Genomic DNA, 20079 nt, shown 5'->3' with positions numbered 1-20079 from the left:
GCAGCCCTATGGTCTGATCCTGCAGGCCTCATTTTCTCCTCCAGTGCTTAGTGTTGGGATGCATCCAAGGAATCCGTGTGCTGGGCGATCCCCAGTCCTTGGATCAGCATGAAACTGCGACCCGAGCTTCAGCAGCCTTCAGTAGCTGGGCACACACACTCAGCAGAGTAAACGCACAACAGAAGTGGCTGGAGAGGCATGTGTGAGCAGATTTACAAGCAGTTTATTCAACATACATCAGGACAAAGGAATCATGTCTGCTCTTCTTCATGTCCAAAGCAAGACAGCATAAGCAAAAGCTATACAGTGGTACCTCGGGTTAAGTACTTAATTTGTTCTGGAGGTCCGTTCTTAACCTGAAACTGTTCTTAACCTGAAGCACCACTTTAGCTAATGGGGCCTCCTGCCACTGCGCTGCTGGAGCACAATTTCTGTTCTCATCCTGAAGCAAAGTACCTAACCCGAGGTAATACCGTATTTTTCGCCCTATAGGATGCACCGTCCCATAAGGTGCACCTAGTTTTTTTTGGGGGGGGAATAAAGGGGGGGAAATTCTTTCCCCCCTAGGTGCGGGGCTGGGGCGGGGGAAGCCCAGTGCTGGCTCCCGCTGCTTGCCGAGAGGTGTGCGAAGCCTGCATTCACCCCATAGGACGCACACACATTTCCCCTTCATTTTTGGAGGGGGGAAATGCGTCCTATAGGGCGAAAAATACGGTATTTCTGGGTTAGTGGTGTCTGTAACCTGAAGCCTCTGTAACCGGAGGTACCACTGTACACAAACAGAAGTTCCCAGCAAGCTGTGCTGGAGTGTAAACAGGCATGTGACACACAACAGTCATGCCTGTCCCTTAAGATGGAACGGAAATATTCTAACACTTAGTAGTTCCTCCAGATGCAAGCGTGGCCTCTGAGATTGCTGGGGGTTGGACTAGATGATTCTTGGGGTGCCATCCACCTCTATAGTTCCATGAAAGCACTACTGGAGGTCTCAAAAGCCAAGGCACTGAGAGCAGGAGAGGTCCTGCTGGAAAGGAAACAACCAGTGCAACTGTTTTAAAACAGGAATCCAATGTGTTTGTTGGGGGGGGGGATGGGACTCTGTGAGGAGGGGTAGATCCTTGATCTCCTTGGATAAAGAGGCAGGAGTGCAAAGTCCTTCATTAAGAGAGGCAGCCCAGCCAATCATCTGGCTGCTGCGTTTTGAGCCAGTTCCCAGAGTCGCCTTCAAGGCAGCTCCACACAGAGAGCGTTGCCACCATCCCATCTGGCGCAGAGAGGACCAGGGCCATGTCCTCTCTGTCCCCAAAGGTCTGTGGGGTGGGGAACTAGCCTGAGCTGGACATGGGCCTCAAGAGACCATGATGGACCCAGGAGTGCCCTCAAGTATTCATGACTGGGGAGGGGGAGCGTTAAGCAATGTAACATCATCATCATCATCATTAGTTAGTTCCCTGTCTGTACAGTGGTACCTCGGGTTACATAAGTTTCAGGTTACAACTCTGCTAACCCAGAAATAGTGCTTCAGGTTTAGAACTTTGCTTCAGGTTGAGAACAGAATTTGTGCTCTGGCGGCGCGGCAGCAGCTGAAGGCCCCATTAGCTAACATGGTGCTTCAGGTTAAGAACAGTTTCAGGTTAAGTACGGACCTCCAGAACGAATTAAGTACTTAACCTGAGGTACCACTGTAATCCGAATCTCCTAGAGCAGATTACAAAATTTTATAAAAACAGTAAAAACAGTTGAAAGCACATCACCCTCACCCTTCCTTTATCGAAAGGTACTTTACATCTTAGATTATAATGACATTGTTTGGCATTGCCTTCAATATTTCATTACAGTTAGAAACAGAGCTGTTAGAACCCAAAACTAAAAATTTGTCCAAAATGTATAACTTGCTGTTGAAATGGAATACGCAGGATGAAACTGTTAAATCAGCTATGATTAAGTGGGCACAAGATATAGGTCATAACATTATGTTTGCTGACTGGGAATGGTTGTGGACCACCGGTATGAAATTTACGGCATGTAATGCCTTAAAAGAAAATATTATGAAAATGATTTATAGGTGGTACATGACCCCAGTCAAGCTTGCAAAAATCTACCATTTGCCCGATAATAAATGTTGGAAATATAATGAGACTGAAGGTACATTCTTTCACCTTTGGTGGACATGCCCAAGGATTAAGACTTTCTGGGAGATTATCTATAATGAAATGAAAAAGGTATTTAAATATACCTTCCCTAAGAAACCAGAGGCCTTTCTTCTGGGCATTGTCGGCCAATTGGTGCCAAAGAAAGACAGAACATTCTTTATGTATGCTACAACAGCAGCAAGAATTCTCATCGCAAAGTATTGGAAGACAAGACCTACCCACCGTGGAAGAATGGCAGATGAAGGTGATAGACTATATGGGATTGGCAGAAATGACTGGCAGAATCCGAGACCAGGGAAAAGAGGCGGCAGGAGAAGATTGGAAGAAATTCAAAAATTATCTTAAGAAATATTGTAAAATTATTGAATGTTAGAATGACGCTGGCTTTAAAAAGTAAGGGGTTTACAGCTGTAAGGGTTAAGCTTAAAGAAAAATAGAGGAGGTAAATTAAACAAAATCAAGAGTAAGGATTTGCTGGGAAAAAATTGAAAATAGAATGCAGAAAGGGGAGGTATGGGGAAGTCGGAGAAAGAAGTTACAAGAAAATAAGGATCTGAAATTATACTTGTTATTTTTGTGTGTGCTTGTTTGTGTTATCCGTATTTGTTTAAAAATTTGTGAAAAGTGAATAAAATTATATATATATATATATATATATATATATATATATATATATATATATATGCTTTCGTAGATTTTCACGGGTACAGGAATGCAGGTTTTGGTGTCTTCGGGTGTCTTCCCGTGTAAGAGTCGGGGTGTCTGGGCGACGTTTCGACGAGGTCTCACTCGTCATCTTCAGGCTGGTGCTTTCGGCTTCTTGTTACTGGAACAGAGACAGTAACAAGAAGCCGAAAGCACCAGCCTGAAGATGACGAGTGAGACCTCGTCGAAACGTCGCCCAGACACCCCGACTCTTACACGGGAAGACACCCGAAGACACCAAAACCTGCATATATATATATATATATATATATATATATATATATTACTGAACCCCCCTTGGAAGCAGGAGAAGAGGGGGGAATTTTCTCTGGACTGTTTAAACCTGCAGAAGAGAGAGTAAAAAAAAGCAATTTTCCACCGTCTTGAACCTGGGAGCGGGGTGTCAGGACAGACATCCTTGGGAAGTTCATTGACTATAGACAAACATTTTTGACAGATAGTTAAAAGAAGAGAAACATATTGATTCCATTGTTCCCCTTCGCATCTAAAAAGAACAAAATATTGACAAAATACCTGAAAGAGGAAACTTTGTTGTTAGATCTGCTTTTTTAAAAAAAAGAAGCAGAAGAAGAGATGGATACAAATAGAAGCTTTTTCCCCTAGAGGGAGCTTGTGAAACTGTTATTAAATTTGAACTGGGGAGCTTTGCAGCTGCAATAGATTAAGATTGTGGGATCAGACTTTGACCTTGCACAAGAATGTACTCGGAGGCTCTGGTGCTTGCCTTCTGCAAGACAAGTGCTCTATTGGAACAGCTACATGAGAAGACGCATTTGATGACTGTTGCGATTGGAAATTTTGGACAGGCAGTGGGTATCTATATAGATCGCACTCAGGAATTAATCCAGGAGTGTGCTCTGACAGATCAGATGAGGGAGGAGGTTGTTGCTGGACCTCGGGAGGCAGAGATGGAGGGAACTGTGGCCCAGCAGGAACATGAGTTGCTGGATCTGACGAATGAACCTGGAAAAAGCCAGATTTGGAGAGATAGAGTCTTGTTTGGTTTGGAGATGGGGGGCTGGATAGACCCCCCCCCCCTATGCAGGGATGTTTTGACCTGTCAAGTCTGGCTTTGGGCTGGGAGGAGTTCAGAGTTGTGGGGGCCCTTAACTTTGGAGGGACCTTGAAACATGCTTTTAAATACTACATGGAGTACAGTGTTGACTATGAAAAAGGGGCTGATCTGTCGAGAAGGGACAAAAATATCGTCAAGCTGGAGTCTCCACGAATGAAAGGAGCAGAAGACAAAGTAAAATACAGGTATAAATATGAAGAAGACTTGCGGAAGGGACATGGAAGAGATTTAAGGGTCTCGGACATAAGGTTACCGGGTTGATGAACTAGATGGATGGGATAGAAAGGACTGACAAAACCCGAGACCAGGAGGAAGAGACGTTGGAAGAAGATTGGGAGAAAGTTTTAAAATAATTATTTAGGAAAATTTTCGTAAAATTAATGAGTATTAGAAAAATGTTGGAACAAAATTATTTGTCTTTAGCAGAAATGTTAAAAAGAATTATGTAAGAATATGTTATGGTTATGAGAAATTGGTATAAATAAGATTTAAGTTTTAAATTTTAAGGTTTTTTATGGTAAGATAAGGTTAAAATAGATCAAGGTAATTTAATGACAGAATATTATGAAAGATGGAAAGGATTTGCTGAGATAATTAATAACTAGAATACAAAAAAGGGAGGTGTGAGGAGGTCGATGAAATAAGGTAATGACAGTTAAGGGTTTCAGAATACTGGATCTGTTTTTATTTTATTTTTTTGTTTATTTTTGCTTTTTGATTTTGATGTATTATGTGCTTTGCTTTTGCTTTTTGATTTTGAATTGTTATTTGTTTTTCCTTCTTCTCTTTGTTTTTTTGTAATCTTAAAATTTTCAATAAATATTATTTTTTTTAAAAAAAAAAAATTCTTCCGTCACTACATTATTCACAATTAATTTAGCCTTTTGTTCTGAGTAAATTGCACCTATACCATTTCCAAAACCTTGACCTACCCCCATCCCCTGTAAATTCTTCTTCATAAAACTCCAAGAGATATTGTCAAAGGCTTTCTCCGCATCCACAAATATCAGAACTGCTTTAGTATTAATATTCACTTGTAGTTTTTTTAAGATGTTAATTATGTTCCTCGTATTGTCAGACAAATGTCTGCCCGGGAGAAAGACCGCTTGGTCTTTATGAATTTCTTCTACTAGCACCTTTTTTAATCTTTTAGCCAAAATATCTGCAAAAATTTTATAATCCACATTAAGCAACGATATGGGGCGGTAGTTCTTAAGATGTGTCTCTGTTTTCGGTATAAGTGTAATATAAGCTTCCTTCCACGACTCTGGTGCCCTTACCCCTTCCAGTATTTCATTACAGACTTCCTTTAAAGGTTGTATTAACCATTCTTTCAGAGATCTATAATATCTTGAAGTCAAACCATCCGGTCCTGGAGATTTACCTAATTGCATGTTCTGAATGGCCCCTTCTACCTCCTGCTCCGTTATTTTGTAATTCAGCATTAGCTTATTTTCTTGAGAGATTTTTTGTAGTCCATTTGTTTCCAAAAATCGGTCAATGTCCATTTCTTTCTGCGTCTCTTGTGTATATAATTGTTTAAAGTACCTCTGGAAGCACTTTCTGATCTCCACTGGATTCTGTATATTCTTTCCTTCCACTTCCAAATTCATAATGGTATTAGGTTTTTGTCTTTTTTTTCATTTGCCAAGCCAGCAGTTTTCCGCACTTATTTGCCAATTCAAATGTCTTTTGTCTCATCTGTTTAATTTTCCATTCTATTTCCTGATTCATCATTTTCATATATTGTACTTGATATAACTTTATCTCTTTCAGGATCTCCTGCGACTTTGGTTTCGCTCTCAATTTCTTCTCTCCTTCCTTTATTTTCTCCAGAATTTTGTCTTTTTTCTCATTTTGAGCTCTCTTCTTGATTGCATTCTGTTGTATCAGAAATCCTCTCATAACTGCTTTACTTGCATCCCAGATTACTCTTTTTTCCACAGTATTCATATTTATCTCAAAATAATATCAAGGTTTTTTGGGCCTTCTTGGTCACCTCTTCTTTCCTAAACAAAGTATCATTCATCCTCCATCTAAAGGAACCAATTGGTGTCAGTTTCATTTCCATCTTCACAGCATTATGGTCAGAGCAAGTTTTAGGGCAAATCTCCGTTTTGCAGATCTTCGGGACCAGTCCCCTGGTTTCCCAAATTTGGTCGATTCTTGTCCAAGTCATTTTAGCCTCAGAGAAAAAAGTTCCCTCTCTTCCCAGAGGGTTCTTCATTCTCCAAATCTCAACTAAGTCCATACTTTCAGTCATGTCAAAGAAGGTTTTTGGTAGTCTACCATCCTTGGTGACTACCTGTCTCTGTGCCTTATCCATATTTGTAGGCACCACTCCATTCATGTCTCCCATCAAAATCATATTGTAATCCATATAGTCCATCAGAGTCTCATGTAGCTTCTTAAAAAATTCCGATTTTCCTTCATTTGGTGCATAAATTCCTACTATCAAAAATTTCTCTCCTTGTGATTGAATTTCAATTGCAACAAATCTTCCTTGGTCATCTTTAAATATAAATTTCGTTGATAGGCTCTCCTTTGCATAAAGGACTACTCCTCTTTTTTTGACTTTATCTGATGAAATAAATTCATGGCCCAATCTCCGCCTTTTTTCCGGGGAGTTCAGTCCATTCACATTCCAGCTTAATACTTGCAGTGCCATGATGTAATTACTCTGATTTTCCTCCAACTGCGCCCAATGCTTGCTCTTCTTCTGTTGGTGGTGTTGGTGTCACATTCACTGGGTGGTCCAGTCCAAAGGATAATGTTGCTATATCCAGTATTCCTCTATTTACTGATCCTCTGTCCGATGCTCTTTGCTCTAGTCCTCTGTCTGGTGATCTTTTGTCTGATGCTCTTGGCTCTTTTCCAAGTTCCTTCTGCAGATCTTCTTCGTAGTTATTCAAAAACTTTACTTTATCCTCTACTGATCTTATTTTTATTTTCCTTCCTTTGAAACTGAAGGATAGGCCTTGGGGAAATTCCCACCTGAAGATGATTTTATTCCTTCTCAGCAGGGCAACCAAATCTCCATAATTGGACCTTAGGTCCAAAAGATGTTTCGGGATATCTTTAAATATTTCCACTCTTGACTTCTGTTAGTGCCAACCCAAAATTTTATCTCTCTCTTCTTTGGATCAGAGGGTAATCAAACAGTCTCTTACTCTGTTCTTCTCTTTCTTCCCTCCTCTCCCAAGTCTAAAGGCCCTCACGATTCTAAATTCCTCTTCTTCCAAATCCAAATCCCAAAAATCTGCAAATTCCTGCGTGAGAAAATCTATCAAACTGTCCTTCTCCAGTTCAGGTACAACTCTGATCCTCAAATTCATCTGTTTTTCCTTGAGCTCAATCATAGAAAGCGTCGACTTGTGGTCCTCAAGTTGCCTCTGTAGGTCTGGGACTCTCTCTGTTTCCAGTTGTGTTACCTTAACTTCCACGGCAGCAACTTTTCCCCTGGCTTCCTCTGCGGTCTGTGGAATCGAAGTAGATTCATGTATCAGTTTCTTGATGGTTTCTGTGTTGGCATTCACCTTTTGTCCCAAATTATTTAAACTTTCTGTGTTTTGATCAATTTTAGTAGATGCAGCATCCACTTTCTTATTTAGCTGTTCCAATGAGTGATTTATCTTACTTAATGCAAGTGCTAAAGCCTCTTCTGATAACATTCCTCTTGGTTTAGAACGTGTTAGTACAGCCGCAGATGACGCAGAAGGGCCGGATGTTGACGCTCTTCGCTGCCAAGACTTCCCAGACCTTGTTGTTTTGTCTGGGATTGAGGAATCTATTTTTTCTTTTCCATCTGCCATAACACTTAAGAAATCCAAGGTCAGTCCCCCAGTCCCACAGTTTTACCTTACAGCTGGAAAATTCCCCTGCTCCAACTCTTGCAACAGTTTTAGAAACTTCCTCTCGGGGGAAACAGTTGCTATTTGTATTAATCCATAATAACGCCTTTTAAGACACAGTTCAAACAATAAAGTTAGTTTCAATTTTCAGCTACTTTTCCTCCTTTTTAAGATCAGAAGAGGACAGCTAAAAACAATGTATCTCCCTTATTCAGCTAGCTGTCAGCGAACGGTCTATTCACAGTCAATGCACGTTCCAAAGTACGGCAGTCTTATTGGCAGCCCGTTTCCAGGTTCTGAGCAGTGGAATTTTAACTTCCTTCCCTCTCTCTTGCAGGTATATATGGTCCAAAACTTCCCCCCTCTTCTTCTGCATCCAAGGGGGGGGGGGTTCCACTATTTTTTAGTGCTGGAAAATTAGTCCTTTCCAATAGGCTTTCCAAGACTTTAGCTTGCAGCCTCTTTGCTTTAATCTATTTACAAAAGCAGAAGGTGGACTTCCTGTTTTGAGCCTCCCCGTTTTGGTACCAAATTAAGTCTTTTTTTCTTTAAGAACTTCCAATTTATTCTACTCACGGGTAGTTGCTTTTAGAATCAGATTGTCCACAGGAAAAAGTCAGTGCTCTCCGGCGCTTCGCTCCGTGGAAGAAGCAGTCGATTCAAAGTACCGCGCCGCTCACCCCAGTTCGCTCCGGATCCCCGAAACTGGGTTTCCCCATGAGTAGGGGAGGCGGAAAAGATGCCCGCCGAATCCCACGTTCACAGGCTTCACCCGCCTGTGATTTTTGAGGGGTCTCTGCCTTCACCGTGGCAGCCAGACCCAGTTTCCACAGAGCAAATTCCTCCCGATCAGAGGAATTCCGCCATTACCAAAGGCGCTAACCCGGAAGTCTCCGAACCCCTATCTTCTTTCCTGATATTTATAAGGTTTGTGTTTTGTGTGAGTTTGTTGACATAAATCAAGGGTTCCACTCTGACTGAAGCTCCTTCCACAGTCCATACATTTAAACAGTTTCTCCCCTGTGTGTCTGCTGATGTTTTCTAAGATTTCCATTCTGACTGAAGCTCTTTCCGCACTCCATACATGTAAATGGTTTCTCCCCTGTGTGAGTCTGTTGATGTCTTCTAAGTTTTCCATTATCGCTAAAGCTCTTTCCGCACTCTATACATTTAAATGGTTTCTTTCCTGTGTGAGTCCATTGATGTATATTGAGGTGTCCACTCTGACGGAAGCTCTTTCCACACTCCATACATTTAAATGGTTTCTCCCCTTTGTGAATCAGTTGATGTTTTCTAAGGCATCTATGATCACTAAAGCTCCTTCCGCACTCCATACATTTATATGGTTTCTCCCCTTTGTGAATCCGCTGGTGTAATTTAAGGTCTCCATTCTGACTGAAGCATTTTCCACACTCCAGGCATTTAAATGGTTTATCACCTGTATGAGTCTGTTGGTGTCTTCTAAGCTTTCCATTATCAGTAAAGCTCTTTCCGCACTCCATGCATTTAAATGGTTTCTCCCCTGTGTGAATCCGCTGGTGTAATTTAAGGTCTCCATTCTGACTGAAGCACTTTCCACACTCCAGGCATTTAAATGGTTTTCTCCCTGTATGAGTCTGTTGATGTCTTCTAAGGTTTCCATTCTCACTGAAGCTCTTTCTGCACTCCATACATTTAAATGGTTTCTCCCCTGTATGAGTCCGTTGATGTGTTCTAAGGTTTCCATTGAAACTGAAGCTCTTTCCGCACTTCATACATTTAAATGGTTTCTCCCCTGTGTGAATCCGTTGATGTATATTGAGGTATCCACTCTGAGTGAAGCTCTTTCCACACTCCATACATTTATATGGTTTCTCCCCTGTGTGAATCCGCTGGTGTAATTTAATCTCTCCATTCTGACAGAAACCTTTTCCACACTCCATACATTTAAATGGTTTCTCCCCTGTGTGAATCCGTTGATGTTTTCTAAGGTCTCCATTCTGACTGAAGCTCTTTCCACAATCCAGACATTTATATGGTTTCTCCCCTGTGTGAATCCGTTGGTGTGTTCTTAGGGGTCCATTGTCACCAAAGCTCTTTCCGCACTCCTGGCATTTAAATGGTTTCTCCCCTGTGTGAATCCGTTGATGTGTTCTAAGGTTTCCATTATCAGTAAAGCTCTTTCCACACTCTATACATTTATGTGGTTTCTCCCCTGTGTGAATCCGTTGATGTGTTCTAAGGTTTCCATTGAAACTGAAGCTCTTTCCACACTCCGTACATTTATATGGTTTCTCCCCTGTGTGAGTCCGCTGATGTAAACTTAAGTGTCCATTCTGACTGAAGCTCTTTCCACAATCCATGCATTTAAATGGTTTCTCCCCCGTGTGAGTCCATTGATGTCTTCTAAGTGTATCACTCCGATAGAAGCTCTTTCCACACTCCAGACATTTAAAAGGTTTTTCCCCTGTGTGAATCCGTTGATGTAAACTTAAGTGCCCATGTTGACTGAAGTTCTTTCCACACTCCCTGCATTGGAATCCTTTCTCGCCCATGTGAGTCCGCTGATTTGTTCTAAGTTTCCCACTGTCAGTGAAACTTTTCCCACACTCCATACCTTTAAATGGTTTCTCCCCTGTTGGAGTTTGTTGATGTTAACTATATTTCCTCATTCATTGAAGCATATTCCACATTTCACACATTGTAATTTCTATTCCTAATGGGGGGAAAAGGTGACCCATCCCCTGGAGTTCTGACTGTCTTCTCCATCTCCTTCTTTAGAGTGAGAGGAAAGGGAATCTTGTTTTGGTTTTGAGGAAGAGAACTAAGGGAAAGAGAACACATCAAGCTCCATTACCACCTTCTATTTCAACGTCTCCTACATTCCCTCACCTCCTACCCATGTTCCCAATTTTTAGGAAATGAAGTTGCCATGTCAAATGATAGTAATTCATGAGCAACTTTCAAAATCCTCAATCAATGTTCATAAAGCAGCTTGATTCTTTAAAGAATGATATGCTGTCTGATCTCATGCCCGCCTTCTGACGCAGGACTATCCAGACACGACACTGAAAAGCAGGATATTCAAGGCAAATAGATAAACTGTACTTAGTGGAATATGTACTACCTTGAATATGTAGTATTGATTTATTGATGGACTGAAGTTGTGTTATTTCTGGGGACATGAATTAGCGTATTTTTCGCTCTATAACACGAACCCAACCATAACACGCACGTAGTTTTTAGAGGAGGAAAATCCATAGGCATGCCACCTGTAGGCATTCCCTCCATAACACGCACAGACATTTCCCCTTACTTTTTAGGAGGAAAAAGGTGAGTGTTATGGTGCAAAAAAGACAGTAATTCCTGTTCTGTCTTAAAGATCATAATCACACAATATCAAGTGGTGTTAGGGGAGCGGTAGTACCTCTGGTGGGGGAAATGTCATGCACCTTATGAGGTACCGTATTTTTTGTTCTATAAGACTCACTTTTTCCCTCCTAAAAAGTAAAGAGAAATGTGTGCACGTCTTATGGAGCGAATGCAGGCTGCGCAGCTATCCCAGAAGCCAGAACAGCAAGAGGGATTGCTGCTTTCACTGAGCAGCGATCCCTCTTGCTGTTCTGGCTTCTGAGATTCAGAATATTTTTTTTCTTGTTTTCCTCCTCCAAAAACTAGGTGCGTCTTGTGATCTGGTGCGTCTTATAGAGCGAAAAATACAGTAATTTATCCACTATTAGCTCCCACCCAGCACTCAGTTCTCACCTGTGGCTTCCAGAAGCTGTCAGAATGCAACAGAGGCCATACCCGATGGGTCTCAAATTCTTGGTGGGTTGGGGAATTCTGTTGCAGGTGAAGGCAGGCCCTGGTGGATGGAGAGGATGAGAACAACAGTGAATCCCACAGTCAAGAAGGCACATTCTGCCCATTCTGCAGAGGAAAGTGAGGGGAGATGGGGCTCGTCAACCAGGGAAGGGAGCCCATTGAGAAAGAAAACTCTGGTTGTAATACTTTGGTTCACTCCTTCACGTCCTCTTGAGTTATCTTCAGAAGAAAATGCTATGGAGGAAAACCTACAGAAATCCAGAGTCTAATTTCTATGATGGTTGGATGGTGCCCTGCACACCTCCTTCCACTCACTCCTGCAGCCAACCTGGTGCCTAATGTACTGCTCTGCTTTTTTTGGACCATATAAGCCAGGCTGAGAAGGGGGTCTTGTTGTCTAGGCAGCCCAGGACCCCCAAACACACTGTCCAGGCTCACAGTGCTGCTAACACAGCAGTTTCAGGGGGAGCGATGATCTCAGACCTGTGTATCAAAATCTCTCCAATGTGGCATATGTAAAACAGAAGTGCTGTTTATATCATAAATCAATTAAAAAGTAATCAGAATATTTGTCTTTTGAATAAAAGGCCACCAAGTATCCGATGGCCCCTTCAAAGTTAATTAAATTCTTGGGCCTGGAGCTTTTGGCGGTGCAGGATCAGGAATGCCTCTGCCACCATTAACCTTCCAATTGGGATTCAGGCCTCATCATGGAACTGAAATTGCCCTGGTTCTGCTGTTTCGTGGTTCTGCTGGATCTCTCAGCAGTTCTGGAGACCTGTGACCTTGGTATCCTTCTGGACCCTCTAGGGGAGCTGGGGCCCTGCTATGCAGTGGTTCCCCTCCTTCCTCCTGGGCCATGTCCAGAAAGTTGTGTTGGGGGATGAGTGTTCAGACCCCTGGGCTCTCACTTGTGGGGTGCCTCAGGGCTCCGTCCTCTCCCCCATGCTTTTTAATATCTATATGAAGCTGCTGGGAGAGATCATCGGGTCTTTTGCCTGGGTTTTCACCAGTATGTGGATGATACCCAGCTCTTCTTCTCATTTAAATCAGAACCAGTGAAGGTGGTGAATGCCCTGTGTTGGTGCCTGGAGGTGGTTTGAAGATGGATGGTGGCTAACAGATTGAGCTTGAATCCTGACAAGACAGAAGTACTGTCCCTGGGGAACAAGGGGATGGGCAGGTGTGGGGGACCCCCTGGTCCTGATGGGGTAACTGTGCCCCTAAATAACCAGGTGTGCAGCCTAGGGGTCATTTTGGACTCACAGCTGACCAAGGAGGTGCAGGTCAATTCTGTGTCCAGGGCAGCTGTCTAGCAGCTCCATATGGAACGCAGGCTGAGACCCTCCTTCCCCGCAGACTGTCTCGCCAGAGTGGTGCATGCTCTGGTTATTTCTGGCTTCGGCTACTGCTATGTGGTCTACATGAGACTACCTTTGAAGGTGACCCAGAAACTGAATGGGAGCAGCTACCGAGACCACATATCACTGCTCTTAAAGGATCTTACCTGGCTCCCAGCACATTTCCAAGCACAATTCAAACTGTTGGTGCTGACCTTTAAAGTGTCATGGTTGCATTTTTCAGGCAAAGAAAAGTATTGATCTAATGCAGGCTTCCTGAAACTCGGCAGTTTCCTTTCTGCTGAGAGCTGGTGGTGGGATAAGTTGCGATGAGGTTATGAAGAACCTTTCTTGTTTCATGGAACCAGATGAAGCTGGTTTAAACTGGAGTGAGCCAGGCGTGTTATCCAGTCCCAAGGTTACTCTGACATTTAATGGAATATAAATTACAAGGCCGAAAGGCACCTGGTCCCACTTCCTAGTCTGCTATTTCTCTACTGTGCTTGTGTGATTCTTAGTTGAGTGCTGTTTTGGTATGCTAAGTTAGGGTTTTATGTAAATTAAGTTTTTGCTATTTTTTGAATCCTGTTATGCTTCTTTGCCTTCAGTAATAAATTTAATTGCTGAATGAGATTGTTATGGAGCAGCAAGATCTGCAACCTGAAGCCCTCAACAGCCTCAGCCCTGTAGACCTGAAGGAGCATCTCCACCAAAATTGCTCAGTCTGGACAGGCAGGTGGTCCTTCGAAGGTCTTCTGCTGATCCCCCCCCCCTGCGAGAAGCGAAGTTACAGGGACCCAGGCAGAGGGCAAGGAAATGGGCAACATTCTGACATTTAGAAGACAGCTGAAGGCAACCCTGTATTGGGAGGTTTTTAATGTCTGCTATTTTACTGTTTTTTATTTGTAGTGGAACCAGGAAGTGGAAGAGAAACAGACCATTGGCTGTGGTGAGGACTGCAGGGCCTGCTCCCTTCCAGGGCCCTTTCTAACTGGCCCAGGGGGCGTGGCCCAGGCCCTTATTTGGAACAAACTTTTGGGAAAGTGCTGGAAGTTGTTCTGCTACTGCTTCCCTGTTCCAAGTGGTTAATGTGTTTTAAAATGTCCTCAAGCAGTCGGTGGCATTTAATTCCCCCCCCCCCCTTTTTTCCTTTGTTGGGAGTGGGTGGGTGGGATGGATATTTGGTTGGGGATTCATTTGAGTATAATTGTTCTGTTTTTGTTTTTTGTTGTTTTATTGGTTGTGTATAGTTTGTGTTTCATTTTTAAGGGGCAGGATCAGGGCTGACTGGGAGTGGGGCCCCAGCCAACACAATGGCTGGGACAAGTTCCACGTGGGGCGGGAAGCACTAGGACATCCGATCTGGGTGATCATGGGCAGGAGGAGGAGTTACGCTAAGACCAGACCATGTCATTACCGAGGAGGCAGGTTTAGTCATTGTTTGAAGACTATCCCTGCCTCCTGGTCTGGCCTTGATGAGAGGGATGCTGGAATCAACAGGGGAAACCCACATGACCTGAAGGTGTTGCTGTGTAATGCCAGGTCAAAGATAATTAAAACCACTGCCATCCACGACCTGATTGTGGATGGAGGATTTGACCTGGCATGTGTGACAGAGACCTGGTTGGATGAAGCAGATGGGCCTTTCCTTGCCGCTGCTTGCCCACCTGGTTTCTCTTTTTTAAATAATAATAATAATAATAATATTTATTACTTTTATAGATTACAAAAAGGGAAGAGAAAAACAGAAAAAAAGACAAAGGAGGAAAGAAAAAAGGAGAGAAGAAAAAAACAATATAGTACAATATATAGACAATGCAAAACACAACCTAAACTAAACACATTAAACTAAACTAAACAAACCCCACTCCCTAACCTTAACCCTAAATAAAACAAAACAAAAACAATTTAAAAACATACATCATCCCTTTTCCGTACTCTATTTTTCATTCCCTTGTTTCCTCGACCTCCTGTCACCTCCCTTTTTGTATTCCACTTCTATTAATTGTTTCAGCAAATCTGCTTAACTCCTTATAACATTTCTGCTAATGGTGGAAAAAATCATTCCACCATTTTTCTATCACTCATTAGTTTTATCATATGTTTATATATAAACTTTAAATTTTCCAATCTTCTTCCACCATCTCCTCTCCCTGGTTTCAGATTCTGCCAGTCCTTTCCGTCAACTCCATAGAGTCCATCAACCTGGTGATCTTCTGGTTGCTTACGCACAGCAACCCAGGTCATGTGGATGGGGGGGGGGTGCAGTGATTTTTAGGAAGTCATTAGCTTGCATCAGGCGTCCTACTGGGAAGACCCAATTCTCTGAGTGCATGTTCTGGAAGCTGGGCAATAGGGGCAGTACAGGATTCCTTTTGGTGTACTGACCTCCCCGCTGCACCAAGGATTCCCTGTCCGAGCTGCTTCAGGTCATGGCGGATGTTCTCCTGGAGATACCTAGTTTGGTTGTCCTAGGGGATTTTAACATCCATGCCAACATGACCTTACAAGGGGCTGCTTGGGACTTCGTGGAAATCATGGCCTCCATGGGGCTGTCCCTGAATAAGTTTGGCCCAACTCATAGTCACGGACATGGTGTTCACCTCTAGTGACGTGGGTAATCTACACTAAGTAAATGTGAAAGAAAAGAAGTGCTATGGTCAGATCACTTCCTGGTGCAACTGGACTTCTCCACGACCCTTTCCCTCTGCAGGGAGGTGGAACCAGTGTGGATGGTCCGCCCCCGCCACTTAATGAATCCAAATGGTTTCCAGAGAGTGGTAGGGGATGCTTTATCCCATGTTGATGGCCTTTCAGCTGATTTCCTGGTGGCCTGCTGGAATGCAGAGTTAACCAGGGCTATTAACTGTCTGGCTCTGAAGCGCCCTCTCTGATTGCATGGAGCCCAGACAGCCCCGTGGTTTTCTTTGGAGCTGAGGTGATGAAACAATCGCTGAGACGGCTAGTGCGTCGGTGACAGAAAACTCATTCCGAATCTGACTGGACACAGGTTAGAGCTCAACGTCGAGCCTACCAAGTGGCGATAGCGACGGCAAAGAAGACTTTCTTCACTGCCTCTATTGCATCTGCAGAAAATAGTACCAGGAGACTCTTTCAGGTGGTCCACAATTTAACAAAACCACCTTTACCACCTATGCCTTGTAAAGACCCCAAGATCTCCTGCAACGATTTTGCAAAGTTTTTTGCAGATAAAATCACTCATATTCGGAAGGAGGTAGACACCACCATGGGAGCAGGGTCGGGGGAGGAGAGTGCTAGAGCCCTGTCTGGTCAAGTTGCATGGAATCAATTTCAATCCGTTACCCCAGAGGATGTGGACAGGCTGCTTGGATGCGTGAAACCAACCACCTGTCTCCTTGATCCTTGCCCATCCTGGCTAATAAAAGCAAGCCGGAAAGGGCTGGGCAATGGGCTCTGTGGGGTGGTGAATGCTTCCCTCTGCGAGGGAGTCGTCCCAGACCTGCTGAAAGAGGCGGTCATTAAACCACTTCTTAAAAAAAATCTTTAGACCCAGCCAATTTGGCAACTATCGCCCAGTCTCAAATCTTCCATTCTTGGGCAAGGTGATTGATCGAGTGGTTGCTGAACAACTCCAGGCACGCCTGGAGGATGCAGACCATTTGGATCCCTTCCAGTCAGGATTCAGGCCTCATCATGGGACTGAAACTGCCTTGGTTGTGCTGGTTGATGATCTCCGGCGAGCTAGGGACAAATGTGAGAGCTGTTTCTTAGTTCTGCTGGATCTCTCAGCGGCCTTTGATACAATCGACCATAACATCCTTCTGGACCGTCTAGAGGAGCTGGGAGCTGGAGGCACTGTTATACAGTGCTTTCGCTCCTTTCTCCTGGGCCGTGTTCAGAAAGTGGTGTGGGGGATGAGTGTTCAGACCCCTGGGCTCTCACTTGTGGGGTGCCTCAGGGTTCTGTCCTCTCCCCCAAGCTTTTTAACATCTATATGAAGCCACTTGGAGAGATCATCAGGGGGTTTGGAACTGCATCAATATGCAGATGATACCCAGCTCTACCTCTCTTTCAAATCAGAACCAGTGAAGGCGTTGAAGGGCCTGTATGAGTGCCTGGAGGTGGTGGGAGGATGGATGGCGGCTAATGGATTGAGGTTGAATCCTGACAAGATAGAAGTACTGTTTTGGGGGGACAGGGGGCAGGCTGGTGTGGAGGACTCCCTGGTCCTGAAAGGGGTAACTGTGCCCCTGAAGGACCAGGTAGTCAGCCTGGGAGTCATTTTGGACTCACAGCTGTCCATGGAGGTGCAGGTCAATTCTGTATCCAGGGCAGCTGTCTACCAACTCCACCTGGTACACAGACTGAGACCCTACCTGCCCGCGGACTGTCTCGCCAGAGTGGTGCATGCTCTGGTTATCTCTGGCTTGAACTGCTGCAATGCGCTCTACGTGGGGCTACCTTTGAAGGTGACCCGGAAACTACAACTAATCCAGAATGCGGCAGCTAGACTGGTGACTGGGGGTGGCTGCCGAGACCACATGACACCAGTCTTGAAAGACCTTCATTGGCTCCCAGTACGTTTCCGAGCACAATTCAAAGTGCTGGTGTTGACCTTTAAAGCCCTAAACGGCCTCGGCCCAGTATACCTGAAGGAGTGTCTCCACCCCCATTGTTCTGCCCCGATGCTGAGGTCCAGTGCCGAGGGCCTTCTGGTGGTTCCCTCATTGCGAGAAGCAAAGCTACAGGGAACCAGGCAGAGGGCCTTCTCGGTAGTGGCGCCCTCCCTGTGGAACGCCCTCCCATCAGATGTCAAAGTGATAAACAACTACCTGACATTCAGAAGACATCTTAAGGCAGCCCTGTTCAGGGAAGTTTTGTGACATTTTAGTGTATTTTTGGTCTCTGTGGAAGCCACCCAGAGTGGCTGGGGAAACCCAGCCAGATGTGCAGGGTACAAATAATGTTGTTGTTTATTCGTTTAGTTGTGTCCAACACAACTTCGGCGATTAGCCTTCTTTATGGTCCAGCTCTCACTTCCATACATCACTACTGGGAAAACCATGGCTTTAACTATACGGACCTTTGTTGGTAAGGTCTCTGCTTTTTAAAATGCTGTCTAGGTTTGCCATCGCCTTTCTCCCAAGGAGCAGGCGTCTTTTAATTTCGTGACTGCTGTCACCATCTGCAGTGATCATGGAGCCCAAGAAAGTAAAATCTCTCACTGCCTCCATTTCTTCCCCATCTATTTGCCAGGAGGTGATGGGCCCAGTGGCCATGATCTTCGTTTTTTTGATGTTGAGCTTCAGACCATGTTTTGCACTCACCTTCAATAAAAGTTTCCTTAATTCCTCCTCACTTTCTGCCATCAATGTTGTGTCATCTGCATATCTGAGGTTGTGGATATTTCTTCCAGCGATCTTAATTCAGGCTTGGGATTCATCCAGCCCAGCCTTTCGCATGATGAATTCTGCATATAAGTTAAATAAGCAGGGAGACAATATACAGCCTTGTCGCACTCCTTTCCCAATTTTGAACCAATCATTTGTTCCATATGCAGTTCTAACTGTAGCTTCTTGTCCCACATAGAGATTTCTCAGGAGACAGATGAGGTGATCAGGCACTCCCATTTCTTTAAGAACTTGCCATAGTTTGCTGTGGACGACACAGTCAAAGGCTTTTGCATAGTCAATGAAGCAGAAGTAGATGTCTTTCTGGAACTCTCTAGCTTTCTCCATAATCCAGCGCATGTTTGCAATTTGGTCTCTGGTTCCTCTGCCACTTCTGCAAGCTGGATTTATTATTATTATTAGAAAGATGGAATCCTGAGAGAGAGGAAAAGGTTTCTGGCTGCTTTCTGGGTGGGATTGCAGAAACGAAGAGCTGCTTCTGAGAAGGCCTCTCCCCTCCCCTCTTCCTGGACAGGGCAGGGGTTATGGGGGCTTATGGGGTGGGAAGAGGATGGAGGTTACAGGAAGGAGGGGTGGGGGGACTGGACCCCCCACTTTTCAGGGATCTGTCTCTGGTCTCCTTGAAGGGGTGGCCGATTCCTGGGTGGGAGGGTGAAGCCTAGGGGGCCCCTCCAGAAAATCCCCGTAGGCGCCACCATGGAGAAGTTTCCCCAAAGACTGGTTTCCGATCTCTCCCCCCCCCCAATGCTGCCCTTCCCTGCCCCAGGGATGCTCCCCCTCCCCACTTCACTCCCTCCCTCTGTTCCAGAGTCTCCCCTGCACCCAGAGGCCCCCCCTGGCGCGGCTCACTCCTCACCCCCCATCTTTCCATCCTCAGGGGCCACCCCAAGACGCACAGATTAGGGACAGGGGGGTCCCTATCCAGGCGTCCCTCACGCCCGTTAACCCTTTCATGGCCCGCCTTTATCCGTGCGGAGCCCACACGTCCCCAGGGATGCCTGTGCGGGGGAAACGGGCAAGGGGGCCCCATGTCCGCCGCTGCCAATGCGCCTAATGGGCCAATGAAAGCCCCCTTAGCAGCACACCTCTAGGGATCCAGGCCCCACGGAAGTCGCTTTGGGGAGCTGGCGGGGGTCTCTGGGTCCTTCCCCCCCCCCGCCACCCGCGACCCCTTTACCTCTTTGTCCTCGCTCTCGAGTCTCATTTCTTTCCTGCAACATCCACGGGGGGCGGGGATCCTCCTCTTCCCATCCTCCCCCCCTTTCCGAAAGCGCGCTCCCCTAGAGCTACGCCGCAGAGCAGCTATTCGGAGTAGAAGCTCCACTTGCGGGCGAAGCAGGCAGTTTGGAAAGGGGGCTCTCTCCGCTCATTTCGGAAACAGAAGCCGGATTACGGGGAGGAGAAGGAGGTGCAGCGCATGGTGGAGGGATTTGGGGTTGTGGGCGCGGGGTGAGAGGAGGATGTACCGGGAAGGGAGGAATTGAAGGACGAAGGCGAGGAAGGTTTTCCCCCTCCCTTATTCCTTATGGGGATGAGGAGCGCGGGGCAGGGGCTGATCCCGGCAATCGAGCTGCAAAGTGCGGTCCCCCCCCTACAATGTTTACATTGCAAAATCCTTCCCTCCCCCCGTCCCCCACGCCATGATCTTAGATCCATTCCATGTTTTAGGTATTGGCACATTGAGCAGCGGGTTGGGCTCTGTGACTCCTGTGTTACGGAGAAAATGGGGCTTGGGCT

General features: G+C 45.1%; 3 protein-coding genes across 4 annotated transcripts in view; all 3 read right to left on the bottom strand.

Moving 5' to 3' along the window:
* The window catches only part of LOC309541299 (uncharacterized protein), a 64971-nt gene that overhangs the window by 8881 nt on the left and 36011 nt on the right, over positions 1–20079 (bottom strand). The window lies entirely within an intron of this gene.
* Positions 1–20079, bottom strand: part of LOC309541280 (uncharacterized protein) — a 123030-nt gene that overhangs the window by 90041 nt on the left and 12910 nt on the right. The gene's annotated exons all lie outside the window — the stretch shown is intronic.
* On the bottom strand, positions 8707–19723 carry LOC309541317 (uncharacterized protein). Of its 2 annotated transcripts, none has more exons than XM_082239060.1 (2): positions 19520–19723; positions 8707–10608 (listed from the first exon to the last, which is right to left on the bottom strand). In XM_082239060.1, the coding sequence occupies exon 2, from the start codon at positions 10397–10399 to the stop codon at positions 8810–8812; it is 1590 nt and encodes a 529-aa protein (XP_082095186.1). In that variant the 5' UTR covers positions 10400–10608; positions 19520–19723; the 3' UTR covers positions 8707–8809. The 2 variants fall into 2 exon arrangements, with proteins under 2 accessions (XP_082095186.1, XP_082095185.1); XM_082239059.1 differs by lacking the exon at positions 19520–19723 and adding an exon at positions 11550–11590.

This window comes from Podarcis vaucheri (genome assembly GCF_965113315.1).
Source record: "Podarcis vaucheri genome assembly, chromosome: 10".
Lineage (NCBI taxonomy): Eukaryota > Metazoa > Chordata > Lepidosauria > Squamata > Lacertidae > Podarcis > Podarcis vaucheri.
The sequence above is the reverse complement of the archived record's forward strand: the minus strand, read 5'-3'. Positions and strand labels throughout refer to the sequence as shown.